The sequence below is a fragment of the Cariama cristata genome, unplaced genomic scaffold, assembly GCF_000690535.1.
Source record: "Cariama cristata isolate BGI_N322 unplaced genomic scaffold, ASM69053v1 scaffold12023, whole genome shotgun sequence".
In the NCBI taxonomy this organism is placed as follows: domain Eukaryota; kingdom Metazoa; phylum Chordata; class Aves; order Cariamiformes; family Cariamidae; genus Cariama; species Cariama cristata.
The window spans coordinates 1-17,930 of NW_009608989.1; the positions used below are offsets into that span (position 1 = coordinate 1).

The following is a 17,930-nucleotide window of genomic DNA, read 5'->3' on the forward strand; positions in this document are numbered from 1 at the left end:
TCCCCACCCCCGTTATGTTTTGGCTCCCTGCTTGGTCCTGTTCCGTTTCTGTGCTCCTCAGCGCGGGATGGAGCCTCGTCCGTGCCCTTCCTTTGCTTTTGCTTCTCCCCCTCCTCCCGCGCGGCCTAGTCCGCTCGCTCCCTCCTTCCTTGCTTGAGGCCGAGGCCTCGCGGCCGGCTGCAGCTCCTCCGGCCGGCTGTCCTGGGGCTCCAGCGACCAGGCCCGGCGGGATTGCCGGGGGCGTGGGGAAAAGGGAGAACGGTCTTTATCCCCTGGGGGGAAGAATGCTAATGGAAGAAAACCTCGCATCTGATAAATACAGTTGTTCAAGAAGAAGAGGGGTGGATGTGGTTAAAAGAGACTGTTTGAAACCTTTTTCAGTTTTGCCGAAGGGGGCTTTCAAATTTGTAATTGCTGCATCAAAGTCACGTATAATTTCTCAGTATCCAGAAATACCGGTGGATTTTTCTTCGATCGCTTCTTCACAACCTGATTTCTGTTGTGGGGTGAATATAGATTTACCTCTTCTTTATCTAAAATCTTTCTGCCCAATCTAAAATTGTTTAATAAAGGAATTTGTAAGCTCCTCTGAGATCTTGTACCGCTTTTTGTTGGAAGACATCTGTGCTTCTTTTTTAGATACTAATATATTTCAGGCTTTGGTGGAAGTGAGGAACACATTGTGTTCACAAGGAACAGCTGATAAATAACAAATGTATATTTGTCTTGCTTAGGAAGATAGGTGTGGAGTGTTTGCTGAAATATTAATGCTGATCTGCAGAAAGGAAATTGTGGTTTGCCTCTTCTGTCACATAGATATCCAGAAAGTTCTTTGCTTAAAATCTTTCTGTTTAAAAACAGAGTTTCTTTAATGACTGCAGCGAGTTATGTGGTGTCATAAGAACCGATAGCTGGATAACTGAAAAAGGAAAGAAATTTTTAACTAAAACCTTTGTTATCTTTTATAAATGTTAGCTACTAATGCTTGTTACTAAATAGGTACTTCTAAGTATTTAGCATCGCTTGCCTTTTGTGGATTTCAAGTCTATTTCTCCTTTAATGCTTTAGCAACTTTATTTTCATCTACAGGTATGCAGAGAAGGAATGAGTCCGCTTAGAAATAACTAGGACTTAAAAAGCATGTGTCAAAGAATATGGGATCAGTGATTCTGATTGCGTGCACACATCTTACCAGTTTTGTACCTATCTGAAGAGGGAAATGCTGGATGGTATATGGGGGAGGTTTGGTTTCAGACATCTGTTAAATATTTGTCAGGCTTTGAATGCGTAGAAATGCTTCCTATGCTTTTTTTTGCTTTAGGAAAAATCACAATGATGCTAATTAGCTTAATGTTATATAGAAGGTCACTTTCAGGGTTAAATGTTTCCTTAACAGTCTTCAATAGGTATTGTAACAGGGATTTTGATGATGAAAAAATCCTTATACAACATCAAAAAGCAAAGCACTTTAAATGCCATATATGTCATAAGAAACTGTATACAGGACCTGGTTTAGCTATACATTGCATGCAGGTAAGAAGTTTTAGACTTATGTAAGTTTTTCTTAACAGTATCTAAAATTGGAATTAATAGTGAACTTAAAAGGGTAGGGGTTTTGGGGCTTCCAGAGTCTTAAAAACTGATGAGAAAAAGACGGCAATGGTCGTGTTTCCAGATCAGGAGTCCTGCTGTGTCAGCAGTCATATGGAGCGTATGCAGTAGAGATCTCTGCTGTAATTTTTGGGGTGTAGGACAAGTGAAGGAATTATATTGTCTTGGTGTTCAGAAGGCAAGTTGCTCTAAACTGGTTTTAGAAGCTAATAGTAGCTAACAGTGATTAGGAGGCACATACTGACAAAATACTTGACCAGAGAGATTCATCCCATTGAGGATGTTCCTTTTCTATCTTGAAACTGACTGAGGAACACAGAGAATCTAACCTGAATTGTGGTCAAGAGGATTTTTTTTTTTGTCTTTAGGTACATAAAGAAACAATAGATGCTGTTCCAAATGCTATTCCTGGAAGAACAGACATTGAACTGGAAATCTATGGCATGGAGGGCATTCCAGAAAAAGATATGGAGGAACGGAGGAGGTTACTTGAACAAAAAACTCAGGGTAAAGTGTAATCTAGCTGCTTGTCTGTTATTTCTCTAGTCTGTTTTTTACTGATACTAAGCTGTGTGATACAGGTCTTCTCAGAAGAGTAAGGGTTGGGTTTAGTGCATTCTCTGACTGCAGCTCTAGACATTTGCCAGTCATGTAGAAGGTTGAGAGAGATTTTTCTTTTCATGTTCAGAAGTAGCTGCATGCCAGTGCAGCTATTACAATCACCTAATTAATATGGGGATAGTGACTTTATTTTTGAGGATAAGGGGACGAAAGGCCAGGGTGATGTAAGCCTGATGATGCCCAAATACTTATATTTCTTTGCTGTTTAAGTATACCTTTGTTTGAACTGCTTTGGTTTGTTCTGGACAGCATGATACCTCATGTGAAGGAAGACCCTCATGTATCTTGAGGGTCATTACAGTGTGAATCGGTTTCCTTCCCTTTATTATTTGTACGTATAGGTAGGCTCACGTAGTTTTTCTTCTTTGTAATTCTATGAATTTTTGAACATGCTGATAAGATTTGAATTTCATTATTTTTGTTACAACTAGAATACTCTAGGTAAATGAATTTCCTGGAATATAATTTGCCTTCAGTCTGATCATATACATTGTACTCTTTAGCAGAAAGCCAGAAAAAGAAACAACAGGATGATTCTGATGAGTATGAAGATGATGAATCTGCAGCTTCAACTTCATTTCAACCCCAGCAAGTTCAGCCACAGCAGGGTTACATTCCCCCAATGGCGCAACCAGGTTTGCCTCCTGTGCCAGGTGCACCAGGGATGCCTCCAGGTGAGATGGTATTTTAAGATAGTTACTGAAAAGCTGAGGGTAAACACAAACTGCTGCTTGTATGCTGGAATAATCTGTCCTTTCTAACACTGGGTGTTACAGATCACAGAGTAGTTTTGTGAGGTGCACATAAGCAGTTTCTTAATTTTCTTCCCCCCTTCTGTGTGTGCACGTGTATCTTCCTTTGTGAAGTAGATTAAGATACCTAATGCTTGTGCCTAGGTTGAAGGAATATGGTAGTGAGACAGATGAGTACTTTAAACTAAAGTCAACCAATGATACTTGTTTGTGGTATTTTGTAACGAGATTTTGGAAGCAAGGCAGAAAGGCTGCAGTATATCTAGGGAATGCTAACATAGAACAGGCAGTTTATACACAGGCCACAAATACATTGAGGAGAGAATTTTGATCAGTGACAGTGGGTGAAAAACTGGTCTTTTCTCATTATATTTTCTGTAATGATAAGACATGTTCTTTGGAGACTACTAAGAAAATCTACAGTCTTGCAGGGCTGAGAGCAATTAATCTAAGTTAGATTTGCAGGTGATCTTTTATATTGTGCTGTTTGTAAGCAGTGTTATTTCAAAAAACAATCTTTCAGAGCTTCCTGTAAAGCATTTATCCAGTCTAAATTTATTAGATGAGATTTGTTAGCAACTATGTGTTGTTGGAGTTGTTTAAAATTTATTTTCCTTTTAAGGTATACCACCATTAATGGCAGGTGTTCCACCTATGATGCCCGGAATGCCTCCAGTTATGCCTGGAATGCCACCTGGGTAAGTAGCAAGAAAGACTTAATATCACATGTTCTTACAGTGCGTTTTAAACTGTCACAGAAAAAGTAAAGCTAATTAGAAAAATGTATGTAGGAACCAGTGAATGCTGTAACCCTAATATTAAGACTAACCAAAGAACTGGATGGCTGTAAACCAACATTAAAAATATGGCCGAACTGTGAGTTTATGTATGAAGTATGTTGCCTTTCTTCTAACTTTATTGAGTAGTAGTATAATAATTTAAAGTTTTGTTGTGTTGGTTTAGAGCCTTCTGTGAACCATTCTTCCTTTGTGGATTGCACATATGTTATGCATCTGGTTATCAGTCATCAACCTAACAGGAAAAAAATACTGGATAGTTTAAATTTTTCTTGTATTTTGGGCAAAAGTAAGATGTTGATTTTTATGTTTGTTTGGTGTTGACACCATACCCTATCACAATGTGTTTGGAAAATCACAGTTAGATTTTTGATTTTGTCATAAATTTTCACAGATTACATCAACAGAGAAAATACATGCAGTCATTTTGTGGTGGAAACATGTAAGCATCTCATTAATGTAATTCTAGGTACATTCATTATGCCATTTTCTGTCATGTTTTTTGATAAGCTTGAAATTGTCTTGCTGAACACCTCTGAGTATTGCCTAAGAATTTGGGGAAAATGTCTAGTTACATTTTGTTACTGTATAATATTTGAAGTTTTTATGCTTTATCTAAATTACTATTACAATACTATATATTATGAGAAATCTATTCTACAAAATGTTATTGAAATAGAGCCTTAGGGACTTACAACCTCTCTTGAACCAGAGTACAGCTCCATGTCCTTGACCCTTTATACTGTAGCATGTACTGCAGGAACTTTTTTTCTAAGTTTTCTAAGTCTTTGAATTTAAAAATCGTGTCACAGTTGAACATTGTGTGGATGCTCGTCATGACTGTAGCTCTTCTGGGTGGAAACTGAACAGAATTTTATCAGGCTTACTGGTGCTTAGTCCTCTTTAAACTCTCTTAACTTCAGGTGAATGTAATGTCATCTAGTAAAAGACACAAACTAATATGCCAAAAATTCACTACGCTTCTGTTTTGGTGAAATTTTAGAGGGGAGGGGATGATGTTACATTATGCTTTTACCTAGTTAATCTAAAATTTTGCTTATTAATCTGATGATCTTTTGTTTATAAATGAGCAAAAGAAGAATTAGGACCTAGGAAACAACTCTGGTTTTACTGTGACACTAGTTCTCGTGCTATCCCTGCTGTTTCTGAGAAGGTCATCTTTCTGATGACAGCAGACAGTGGGCGTCCAGCACTTTTTTTTTTTTTGGTCTAACAGGTAGTTGTCAAAATGCTTGGCAAGACTGACTTAATGCCTTCTGCGATCATTAACCCAAAAAAGGGGCGATGGTACTATGTTCCCAGTCGTTAACTGCTGCTGCATTGGTTGTTCCTTTTGTAGCACTGGTAGACTAGCTAGAATTAAAATAAGACTGAGTAGCAGTTTACTTTGCAGAGTGAATGCTCACCTGTTTATGATGCTTTGTTTTGATGTTGAAACAGCAATGGTGAAGGTGTCTTGAGTTTGTCAGACAAATAGAAACTGCTTCTTGATGGGGTTTTGGTGCACACTTGGCTGCTATATATCTGCTTATCTTGCTAACTAATAAGCATTCCTTTGTTTCCCTAATCCAGCTTTGAGTGCCTGGAAAAATTTAGGCAAACGTAAACTACGCTTGGTTTGTTCCCTGTAAAGGAGTCATACATATTCATCTGTAGCTACCGAATTTGAAAGCACGTCGTATTGTAGACAGCTTATTTTTACGGAGTTGTAGCCCTTTGCAGAACGAATTTGCTTGTATTAAGGGTTGTATGTATGCTTTAAATGGGGAACATGTATTAATTTGTAGTGTGGCTTAATAGATAAGGCTAAAAGGAGTCACTTAGATGCTGTTAGGAAATACCAACTTTTTTCTCCAGCTGTCAGTAGCAAGGAAAAAAAAAAAACCCACTGTTTTTAGTATGAAGGAAAAATATGCCATAATAAGGGCTTGTCATTTAAAAAAAAAAAACAAACCTTAAAATCCCATTTTTCTATCCTTAGCATAGGGAATGTTTACTGTAATTGAAACTCTAGAAGCTTTCTTAACCTGTGGTGTCTGCTCTGCTTTTGTCAATATTTTGTGGATAGTTTAACAGATTTGGCTTGTCTGCCGTTCACTAGAAGGAGAATATGTTAAAATAGTATAAGGGTGCTGTAACCACAAATAGACGTGCGGTGTCAGAAAGGAGTGAGAGCAGATGTACAGCGATTTTAGTGTGATTGGAGTTAGCTGTTTTTCCTTCTTTCAGATTTTCTGAGTGTACTGAGGTCAGGTTCTTTGAACACTCTGCTGAAACTAGTAGCCTGAAATAGAATTCAAGAGAGACACCAGTTCTGGAAATCTGGTAATAGTGCAAGTGAAAACTTGAGGAATTAAAGTTAAAATAAAAAGTGTTTGGGAGTTTTCTTGGTTTTGTGGGTTTGGGTTTTTGTTTTGGTTTTGTTTGTTTGTTGTTTTCCTTCTGGGAAAACATTTCTAACTGTGGAGTCATCTGGTTTTGAATTGCCTCTATTGAGAGCTTCTTGAAGTTATTTACCATAATTTTTTATCTAATACAGGTATGTGCCAATTATCTTGACAGTTTATCATGAGTGTTCATACCAGTGCTCATTTTCTGTTTAACAGGATGATGCCGATGGGTGGAATGATGCCTCCTGGGCCGGGAATACCACCTCTTATGCCTGGTATGCCACCAGGTAGGTCAGGGTTGTTGAACTCATACTATGGTGAGAGCTAAATTATATTTATTTATTTCTGCTGAGATTTAGGATTTATATAAAGAATATACAGACTTATGCCACCACCTTTGTGGGGATTGATTACCATAGAGGGGGCTCTTGTGCACAGGTGAAGGGGTTGATTTTTGGCTTTTGATTATAAATAATTATTTGTTTGGTATGATTGTGAAGGTAAAAAATAAAATGTAGTTTTCTCTTCTTATTGCACTTTCTGTGGCTTTTATGTTGCCTAGTCTCTCTTCATCCCTTTTTTTAATGTCTGTGGCTGCACCTGGAAAACCGTAATGATTGAAAATGTTGTGGGTAATGAGAAACAATGTTGGTGATATACCCAAGTAGTGAACCTGCTGTGTGAAGAAACTAACTGGAATTTTTGTCTCTTACCGTAGCTAGGAGAAATGTTTCTTGAGCTTATGCAGCTCTTAAAGCAGCCTTAGTTCTCAGGGTGTTCCACCCAACCACCAGCTACGCTGTGATGGCTTGAGATTTGCTGGTTTGCCCCTATTCCTCACCAGAGTAGGAAGCAAGCCACTGGAACAGCTACAGCCTAGTTATTCTGCACAGTAATATGATGGAACCCGTGTGAGCTGTTAACTTCCCATCTCTGAACCTCTCCTAGAGCCCGGCACATACAAGGTGCATGTATTGTGATGACAGACTACAAAAAGTAGCCTTGTGTCACTGCTCCACTGTACTAAAGACCCACAGCAAAGCTCATCTGTGTTTCAGTCAAAACTCTGATACCGTTCATAATGGCTGCATCTTTTGGATTTTGTAACGGTCTTGTCCACACACTTGGCAGCATAGGTGCAGTGAGTTGGAAACAGTTAACTGCATTAATTGCATTGATTTATTGAGAGCATAAGCTGCTTCATCATTGAAGCCCTAGTAGAAAACACAACTTAATTCAGTATTGCTCTGAAGCGTTTGAGGTTGCTGCCTGTGCATAGGCATTTATTGGTGGCTGCTGGCATTACCCTTAGTCATGTTTTATTTTACTGTTGCCTTAAAAATACACCTTCCTTGGGGGAGACTTCATTCTAAAGAACACTGTGAACGGAATTGTCTAAAGGAGTATTCTTACTTCCTTTGGCCTGATTTGTTAACAATTCTTTGTGGTTTGTAGGTATGCCACCGCCTGTTGGTCCTCGTCCTGGGATGCCTCCAATGACACAGGCACAGCCTGTTACAGCACCTGGCATTCTTAACAGGCCTCCAGCTCCTGCTGCATCGGCACCTACCCCCCAGCCTCCAGTTACTAAGCCACTCTTCCCAAGTGCGGGGCAGGTAAGGTATCTCATAGCCTGGAATGTATTGTTACATTCTTCAAATTGCCACTGTGTCAACAGTGTCTATTATTGAGGAGGCCCAAGAAATGACTGGTTAAATTTCTTGCTCGTGTCGATTCTTAAGTTTAATTCAGTGTAGTGCTTGAATGAGTTTTAAAAGATTCTTTTGTTTGTCTTATAACAGCCATGAACCCAGACAGAAGTTCTGTAAGCACGTGGGGAAGAAGGGAGTAGGCAAAATACTTCTTTCTTTAATCCCTTTAGTTTGTCATTTATCAGGGTGCTTTGGGTGGGTGAAGGGATGTGTTAGTCAGCTACAGGAGTCGGATTGCATAGAACTTTACCTAAGATTTTCAAAGTACGAATCTTGACCTGACTTGTTCTTGCCTGTTCTTTTCATAAGGGCTGTCTACCAATGGACTAATTTATTCTGTAGTCTTGTTAGACTGGTTAAACGTTGCCTTGAATTAGGAGATTTTTTGCTTTAGAAAGTTTAGGAGTTAGTTTGGGTAGTAAAAATTTATATAAATGTTTTGGGGAGGGGAGTGGGGAATTGATAGTGGCTTGTGACCTCTATCCTTTGATTGCACTTGTGTATAAGTCCTGTAGTTTTTACTTGCCTTCAAGTATGTTGCAGAAACCTTCGTAGTGTAATGTTTGCATTTTGGACTTCTCAGGGAAGATACTTGTTTACAAAAAACAGTCCTTTCATAAGAAGGGAATTAGCATAAGAAATCCTTTCATGTGGATACTTTCCACCCATTTGTTTGGAGACTTTTCACTGTTTCCTTTCTTTTATGCTACAGATGGGGACACCTGTCACAAGCTCAAGTGCAGCTTCCTCCAATTCAGAAAGTCTGTCAGCATCTTCTAACGCTCTGTTTCCTAGCACAGCACAAGTACGCAGGAAGTCACAGTTAAAAACAAATTGCTTTGCAACTTAACCCTTTGAACCGTTCTGTAAAATCCAAAATTGACTAAACATCTTCAGATAATTTCTGTTATATTCCTGATTATGTTTAGCTGGTAAAACTGCAGAGTCCTTTGATTGTGAGTTGCATCTTACTAGGAATAAGCATGTCAAAGTGCCCAATTTTTCTTAGTGTGAAAGAATGAAATGTTACATCCTGGTTCTAAAGGGTTAAAAAGGCATGAAAGCAGTTAAATGCATTTTAGTGGGCAGCGGTTAGCTTGATGCATGGTGAAGGCTTTTTAGTTCATGTTATTTAATATGGTACGTGATAATGTAGGGATTTTTGTAATTTGCATTATGTGCAAAAAATTGAAATTTTGTTTTGATTGGAAACTTGAGATAACTGTGAATGTGTGCTGACTAGAAACAAAAGCATTCTCTCATAACAAAAACTTGCTTTGGAGATTGCTGCATCTTCAGAGAAAGCTTGGTAAAGCAAACTTTTCTTGTCTAACAGTTTTAATTTAAGAAAAAAGTAGGAACAATGTGCTGGAATCTGTAGTGGACCTCATATCTGCCTTCAGTTGATTCTTCATTCACAAGAGAGATTAAAGATCTATAGAGAGACAGTACTTTGAAAATATTGCCATGTTTTTATAGAGAGAACGCTTAAAGCAAAAACCCTGACATAATAGAGCTTTCTTAAATATTTAGTTAAAACATTTCTTAAATACCTAATTTTAATGAATACTAACACTTTGAGCTGTACTCTAATGGTTGCTAAAGTATGCTAATAGTTCAGCGAGAGAACAATGAATTTATACTTACAGGCTCCTAATAAAACAGTGATTCAGGAAAGATTTAGACATTTACCAAACTAGGTATTTGAGGTAAAAATTTTAATTGTGGGGGGCTTTATTGTTGTTGTTGTTCCTTTTTTCTAGTTGTGGCTTTTGACCTGCAAATTATAGACTTTCCTGTGTGTGTGTGTGTATGTGTATATACTGGGTTTTATTTTGTCTTGTTTTCAGTTGCTCTAGTATGCAATAAGGCTGAACTTTACTTTTGTCAAGCTTGTTGTAATTATGTATCTCACTGGAAGGTTTCAGAGGTCTAACAGATATAATTTCATTTTTCTTATGCTTTGAGAAATATTGATCTACCTCTGTGTTTCGCAGGCTGCAGCAGCTGTTCCAGGTCCAGTTGGTACTGATTTCAAACCTTTGAATTCTACACCTGCAACAACAACAGAACCCCCAAAACCTACATTCCCTGCTTACACACAGTCTACAGCCTCAACCACTAGCACGACAAACAGTACTGCAGCTAAACCAGCTACATCTATAACAAGTAAGCCTGCCACCCTCACAACAACCAGTGCAACCAGTAAGTTGATCCATCCAGATGAGGATATATCACTGGTAAGTTAACGTATTTTCATTGTCTTACTGAAAAATGCAGTTTCTGCTGATATGGCTGATGAAATAAAATTTCTTCTGTGCTCTGCGTTATGCGTATTTTAATAATGGTGAGGGTGCAAACTGTGCAGAATTCATGTAACAGAACCATGCATTGAGAAAACTTCTTTGGTTGCAAAGTGATGACTGACGTATTGCAATGATCTTGCTGCAGATCTAAGCCTTATTTTTGTTGGTGATAGGAAATTACTCAACTCAAAATATAATTTGGACTTTTTCTGCGTGTGACTTAAGCTTGAAGTTAAATAGATATAGGTAATGAGTATAGGACAAAAGGCTTAACAGTTTGAAGTGGTTTTGGTGCTGTTAAAGCAGTCAGAAATACAGAATTTATTCATAAAACAAATGAACTTTAATTTCAGTTCAGGGATCTTTAGACTTGTGTTTGGCTTTTTTGTCTCAACTTGTTGTGAGGAAAAGGCTTTCTTCAGCTGAGGGAGGAGGAGGATTAGTGTTGCATGCAGAATGGTAGATGGGCCAGTATTAATACAGAAACTTTGAAGGAAGGGGGAAAAATCCATATGCTACTGTGTAAATGTTACTGGTAGCAGTCTTTGAACTTGTAAGGTAACTGAAATAGTTTAGTACCTGTAATCTACTTTGTTACACCTTTATTTACTTTGCTTTTGGTGAGTTTTGGTCTTACAATGTGTTACCGTTGTCTGTTCCTGGTTTTAGGAAGAGAGAAGGGCACAGTTGCCTAAATATCAGCGCAATCTTCCTCGACCAGGACAGGCTTCCTTGGGTAATCCACCAGTTGGACCAATTGGAGGTATGATGCCACCACAGCCAGGAATTCCTCCACAACAACAAGGAATGAGACCTCCCATGCCACCTCATGGTAATCATAAGTTTCCCAGCTTTCTTTTCTTGAAAAGATTTGTCTTTGCACTTTTTTAAAACTTGAAGTGGCATACTGGTGGGGGAGTAAAACTTTTCACAAAATGCAACTTCTGCCCATTATTTTAAAAAAAAAAAAAAAACAAAACGGCAAAATGCAACTTCTGCCCATTATTTAAAAAAAAAACAAAACAAAACAACATTTTCTTTGCATCTTCAATGTTCTGTTTATAGGTCAGTATGGTGCTCATCACCAGGGCATGCCAGGATATCTTCCTGGAGCGATGCCTCCATATGGTCAGGGACCTCCGATGGTGCCCCCTTACCAAAGTGGACCTCCTCGACCTCCAATGGGGATGAGACCTCCTGTAATGTCGCAAGGTGGCCGCTACTGATGCTACTACACACGCTCTAATAGGTTTGGAGATTAAACCTTTTCTCATCTTGTGCTGTTAATATAGCCGAGCTTCCGTCAATTAAGGCTTCATTGTGACTTTAAAAAAATAAGTATCTTCCCACATGCAAGGAGCTATTGGACATTCTTATTTTACACGGGAAAAATTATTTGGAATAATAACAGGAACTTTTCCTGATGTTGCAATTTATACTGTATGGCTTCTTTTTCATGTTTCATCTAGGTTTTTAGAAGTGAAGTATAGTAAATATGGTTCGTTAAATTGTGAAGGCGCTGGAATTACATGAACATACCACCTTAAAGGCAAGTTCTGTAACATTATGTTGCTATTTGTGAAATAATGCCTTCACAGCACTTCAAGTGCTGTTGGACTTCATGTCCCCAACATAGTTTGGTGAGGGCTGTAACTGTTCCCAACTACTTGTACATTTAAGGCTGAACTTGTAACAATATTTAATGTATTTAGAGTTCCTCCTGTTTCAGGGTTTAAGTAGACTGACCCACTAAGGTCGTGTGACTTTTCTGTACTGTTATAAACTTCATTGTAATAAAAGAAGAGAAAAATTTATATGCCTTTTTATTCATGACCAGCTGTGGACAACTGCCTGAAAGGTTTGTACAGATGCATGCCATGGTAGCTGTTGGTGTAATGAACACAGTTATTGGTGCTGTTTTGATAAAATCTGAATTCCTTGTTCTAAAATTAAGTCACTCCCTAGCTGCACGTCTGAGTAGACAAAGACCTGTACACTTATTAACTGACTCCTCAAAAATGAGGCTGCAGGAGGCACATCTTAACTCTTGGGTTGTAACTTCTCTTAATGCATATGTTTCTTTATTTGTGCTTTCTTGTCCTCAGTAAATTTTAAATGATCTCTAGTCCTGGCACTTGTAGGATGTAAAAGTGATTGCTCCAAGATGCATGCTAGTGCCAGATGTGTCCTATTAGTTCACTCTCCAACTGATTTTTTTAATGTGCAAATGCCTATGAATTTCAGGAGCCTTTTAGATGAGGATTTCTAGAAGCTTAGGTGCATGTCACATGGGTGAGTGACTTCCAGGTGATATTGTATTGAAGTTGACCTGCAAAAGAGAAAAAGTAGCTTGACCTTCTTCTCAGTGTATAAAAGAGACAAAGGGGGCAAGAGTCATATGTTATATACTGTATTTTTACTTCAAATGTTCAGAATTTCAGATCTCAGCAGAGTCTAAAAGACGAAATATTTGTTGTGTGCTATGATCAGATGTTGGCTGAGTTTCCTGAGCCATTTAGTGGAAGTGTCCAGAGTAAGACACCTTTTTATCCAGGTCTTTCCCATATGAATTAGTCATCTGTTTATACGGGTAGAGTGAGAAATTACTATCAAGGTTGTAATTCTCTGAATGTCTGACATCACTGTGTTAGGATCCTGTATTTCTAATGAGAATGAAAATGCAGAGGGAGACTTTTTGGAGGGAAGGGAAGCGAGAGCTTCCCTGGTCTCTTCACAAGAGAAGAAAAAAGGAGTGGTGAATTTTTCATTTGCAGGTCAACTTTAAATACATGTTCCAGCCTCAAGCCTTATCTGTGCAATTTAATTTATGGGGATATCTCTTCTTTTAGGGTAAGTTAGAAAAATTATCAGCATTTTTGTGTCATAGATGTGTTTTGTAGATGGTAGAGTTTTTTCACTTAATTAGAATACTGAGCATTATGGCTCTTCTTGAAAGACTTGGGTTTTTTTAGCTGCGCTTAAGTACTTCATGTGGCTTTATTCTGTACTGTCTATAATAGTCCAGAAATACAGTACAGCTGAAATGCTACATTGTCTCTCAGCTTCAAATTTGGGGTCATGGAATGGCTCATAAAAGCACTAGAGCATCCAGTACGATCTAATTACAGCTGAATGGCCTTAGTTTACCATTAAGAATGACTTTTTCTGAAGTGTCTACTAGTTTTAAGACCATAACTCCAAGCCTCTGTTGAGAAGCAGTTCTCTCTGATCACTGGTATCTGCTGATCACCTGTCATATGTGCAGTATTTGACTTGCAAATGTGCTGAGTGGACCTTGATGTCAGGTCTTTTGTTAGCTCTTCGTCTTGCTTTTTTATACGTAAGTCTAACAGGTAAAACTGTTCTGCTTAGGCAATGCTTTTGTACTATGGTTTTCTTCTGTTTATCTAATAAGGATAATTACAAAGCACTGGAGAGATTTTTACAGTGTCTTACATTCATCATTTTTGTAATGCTACACATAAAATTCATACATTATAAATTGATCTTAACTTCTGCTTTTAGAACTGTAGAGCTTCTTGCTTTTTCTGAAGATCATATTGCTGCTGTAAGAATGCTTTGCCCTCCTGCCCCTAGTAAAGTAAATACCTTCTTCCTTCGGTGTCTTTCTGTAACTTTCCGTATGTTGTTTACAGACCCCTGCTTTTCCTGGGATAAATACTTGAAAACCTTGCTGCATGTACTGTTAACTCAGCATATTCTGGAAGTTGTATTAATTAAGAGTGTCCCTCTTCTAAATTGTGAATGTCTCGTTGTTCCAGTAATAGTACCATTTTGTAGCTAATACTACATAGACTTATAGCTTGGGCACATTTTAAGTTTGAACTTTCCTTAGTAGTAATGTTATAACCCCTGAACTAAGTACTACCACGTATTACTGATATGGTACTCTAATATTAATCTTCAACAAGCAGGTGAACAATTTTTCCATGATTTCTCATGGGGATACTTACTTTCCTGCTCCTGCCCTTTCTGTGCTATAGGAGCTGTGATGTGGCTATCTTTAGTTACTCTTGTGTGTCTTGTATGTACTCCTCTATAAGCAGGCAGGTATTTCAGTGTGTATGTTGTCTGTTGGTCCCTGCCTTCATTTCTTTGGATACTGCTTCTTAATGTTCAGAGAGTTGGATTTATGGTGCATTTTCCCAAAAAGAGGAAAACTACTTTGAATGTAGTAATTGCTTGAATAAAGACTAAGGCTTGGTTTACAGTACAACGTTTAATCAACGTAGTTGTGCCAGCAAAATCCCTAATGTACCACAGCCATACAGACAATATTTTGTTTTAGTTAATCTCTCCCTGGAAAGCGATTGCTGAAGCCTTTATGATTGCAGAAGAGCATCTCTCTTTTATATCAGTTGCAGGACTCCAGTGATAGAATTACGTAGGCAGAAGCTTTGTTTTTCAGTTGTTGCCTAAACTTGCCATGGCAGATCCTATAGTAAAAGTAAAACTTGCAAGTGGATTTTGACCAGTCTTTAAATTGGAATGTAATGCAAATGTTGAATACAAAAAAACAGGCTGCAAGAAAATGTTCAGTCACAGGTGGGGAAAATATCTTTAGCAAAATCCTTAAAATTTATGGCATCTAGGACTTGTTTAAAAGGTTGTAAATTATTTTATGCATGGTCTCTCAATATCATTATGAGAGGCTGATCTCATATCTGCTGATTTTTAGAGTAAAAGGGATGAGACTGGCATGAAAGAACCTTGGAAAAACCTGGGCTAGTTTTTCAGAAGTCTTGATATGACTGTTTTGTGCTGCCTTTGGAATTTTTTGCTGCCTTTGGAAAAGGTTGCTATAAATAAAATCTTGAAAATTTAGCTGGTTTATGTGGACTAAAAATTTCTTATTCTGGAACTTTTGGATTTATTTGTTTTTTCCTTTCACAGATGAGATTATTAGGTGCTGATAATAAATTTGAGGCTGGGATGTATATCTAATAATTTCAGTGGATAACTATTCCTCGCTCTGTGCATGCATGAGAGAATATAAACAAGCTTCTAGAAACACATTCAGCTGCATCTGCCTTCTATGGTTTCTGCAATTATTTTAGTGTACTTACATAGAACTGTATAACTTACTTTTTTAAAACTCAGATAAAATTGAATGAAATATATAACCTGCAGTTATTTTATAGGAATCAAAGAATTCTACATACAAGATAAAAAACAAAATACCAAGATTACTTCAGTTTCATAAACAGCAAGAAGGTCATTATGACTCTTCAGTTAAATTTGAGACTGATATACCAGTCCGTGAGCTGGGGCTGCAATTTAAAATGGTAACTAATGACACTTAAAAATAATAGTAAATGTCTTAATAATTGTACTGGTCTAGCTTCTACATAAATACTAAGGTGAGGGTGAACATTTTCAGTGGCTGATGGAATCTTTAACTCTACTTTTTGTGAACTAGTACAGTAAATACTACCAGTTATGGGAAAAATGCCCTAAGACAACTGACTTACGTTCCATTGATCAAGATGCAAAGCAAAACAAACTGTCGAATTCAGAAATAGCTACCAACTGTAAAAAGTTGTGTTTGGGCCTAACAAAATAGGTGCTATAGCAGTCATTTTCTTTTGTTTGCTTGATCACTGGAATTTTGTTAACTTTGAATGCATGTCTTTCACTTAATTGGGTCATGTTTTTTCTAAAATTTAAATTTTTCTTCTTCCTATAGCCCTGCCATAGGACAGGCTGAGGCAGAGTCTCAGTGTTGCCCTGTTCAGTCTGAGGCAAGTGGGATTTATTTTATTCATTCTGGGGGCTTTCACAGCTTTATGGCTGTTGGATATTTATGTCCCCAAACTTGCAGCAAGTTTGGTGAAGGCCCCTAAATTTATTTTAATTTAGGTTTTTTTAAATTCTCTTTTGGTAGATGGGCTCTATATTAATATTGATCTTTTTATTATTGTTGTGTTTTTAAGAGTCGTAGGGGGAGGGAACATGTTTTAAGATGTTTGGGTACCTTTTCTCTTAACGGAACGTGTTTCCTTCAAGGCTGCTCAGGTAGTCCTTCAGCCACGCTGCCCCTCTCCCCCTCTTCCCCTGCATTGCATTTGTGCTGTATTTGGTTTTGGTAATGTGACTTTGTGTAGTCTCTTGACTAGTGGCATGTAAATTACTAATGTTTCCTCTTCTGGGGAGATGCATTTATTGAAGTGCTTAAAATACATAGGTTTTAACTAGCAAATGACATTTATAGTCACAAAATTGTGTAGCCTAAATTACAGAATATGATTTCTTTGGAGGAGGTTAAGATGTTAATACTGCTGCATATGTGAGCTGCACCACAACAAATATTAATGTAGAGCCCTATGAAGAAATAGAGATTCAAGTTGGTAAAGTGGAATACAAGAATAAGAAATCGAAGCTGCAGATTTTTCAGTTTGTCAGGTTCAGGGAAACCCTTTTCATCAATCTCTCCAAATTACACCAAACTTGACAATACTTTATGTATTGAAACAGTACTGGAAGTCATAGCACTTCTTTGAAACCTTGTGGAATTCTGTTGCATATTCCAAACTTGCTTAGGTATATGCTTATCTGAAGTTCCTTCTTTCACACAGTGACTAGCAAAAAATTCTACCCTTTGTGAACACAAAGGAGCTTTAGTGTGGCTGCTCACTCTGTTGCAGATATATTGGCTTTGAATGCTTGAGGTTACTTAAAGACAACTTCAACTTCAGAAAAACAGGTTTTGTCCAAGGAGATCTCGCAGACTATCATCAGTGAAGTAGAAAATCGATAAATGTTGGGATCAGGTTTTACAACTTCTTACAATTTTTAAGATATTTTTTAAATTCGTGGTGTTTTTTTGATGAACGAAGACTGTGTTACATTTCTTCAAGATTCTGCTAAATAATGATGTGCAATGTGATTTCCAGTAATTCTAATTAAAGGATAGAGTTGTAATTCTTAACTTAGTTACAGGAGTGGATTTCAGATTCCTGTTGTGCTCTTTGTTTGTACTCTGCCCTTTGCATTTTTTCCTGTAGAAAACCCCCCCAAATCGTCTAGTCTGACTGGAAGATTGACATGTCCTCTCTTAAGTGTTTCAAACTGAGTTATTATTGAGCATGGCGTTGCCTTTCTAATTCTCATTGTGGTACTATACTTAATAACGGTGAAGATGAGAGCAACACTTCAAGATACACTACTGCAACTAGTATTTGTTTCACATATTTAGTCTATAGGAGCATTTGGCTTGGTTCTTACTTCCCTAGAATGGCTAAAGAAACCGTTTGACCAAAAATAATATGCAGTATGGCTTGTGCTTCTTGCTTTAAATATCTGAATCTCTTAGAGGCTCAAAATGGAAAATAGGCAAATTTCAAAAGCCTGACGCTGAACTTTGTTACCAGTTTCCATTTAAGACCAATGCAGCACTGGGTAGTTTTTATCCAGCTACTCATATTCAGCTTGTCATCAAGCACACAAAGCTAAAATTCATATATGTGTGCTGTCTTGTGTCCAGTGGAGTACCTACTTAGATCCACACTTGGATTATATCTTATGTACTGATACCCTGGTGAGAGCTACAAGTTTTCTAATTCAGAGAAATTGCTTTGATCTGTTTTTGTTGAAGATAACTAGGTTTGACATGTTCATGGAAAAAATGTCTCAAAAATGCTGTTCCTGTTTTCACTGTGTCATTGTTTAAGCTCTGTATACTAGTGCTTTGGAGCAAATG

At 37.7% G+C, this 17,930-nt stretch overlaps 1 protein-coding gene across 4 annotated transcripts; it reads left to right on the top strand.

Annotated features, from left to right (window-relative positions):
* Positions 1–1,411: 1,411 nt before the first annotated feature.
* ZNF207 (zinc finger protein 207) lies at positions 1,412–12,344 on the top strand. 4 transcript variants are annotated; one of them, XM_009697358.1, is made up of 12 exons: positions 1,412–1,533; positions 1,980–2,118; positions 2,736–2,906; positions 3,607–3,682; positions 4,176–4,223; positions 6,409–6,479; positions 7,648–7,808; positions 8,617–8,709; positions 9,902–10,144; positions 10,880–11,042; positions 11,276–11,459; positions 11,680–12,344. In XM_009697358.1, exons 1-11 carry the CDS (start codon positions 1,528–1,530, stop codon positions 11,434–11,436), a joined length of 1,332 nt encoding a protein of 443 aa, XP_009695660.1. In that variant the 5' UTR covers positions 1,412–1,527; the 3' UTR covers positions 11,437–11,459; positions 11,680–12,344. The 4 variants fall into 4 exon arrangements, with proteins under 4 accessions (XP_009695660.1, XP_009695661.1, XP_009695662.1 ...); XM_009697359.1 differs by lacking the exon at positions 4,176–4,223 and having other exon boundaries at positions 2,739–2,906; positions 6,409–6,509; positions 11,276–12,344; XM_009697360.1 differs by lacking the exons at positions 4,176–4,223; positions 8,617–8,709 and having other exon boundaries at positions 2,739–2,906; positions 6,409–6,509; positions 11,276–12,344.
* The last annotated feature ends 5,586 nt before the right edge of the window (positions 12,345–17,930 follow it).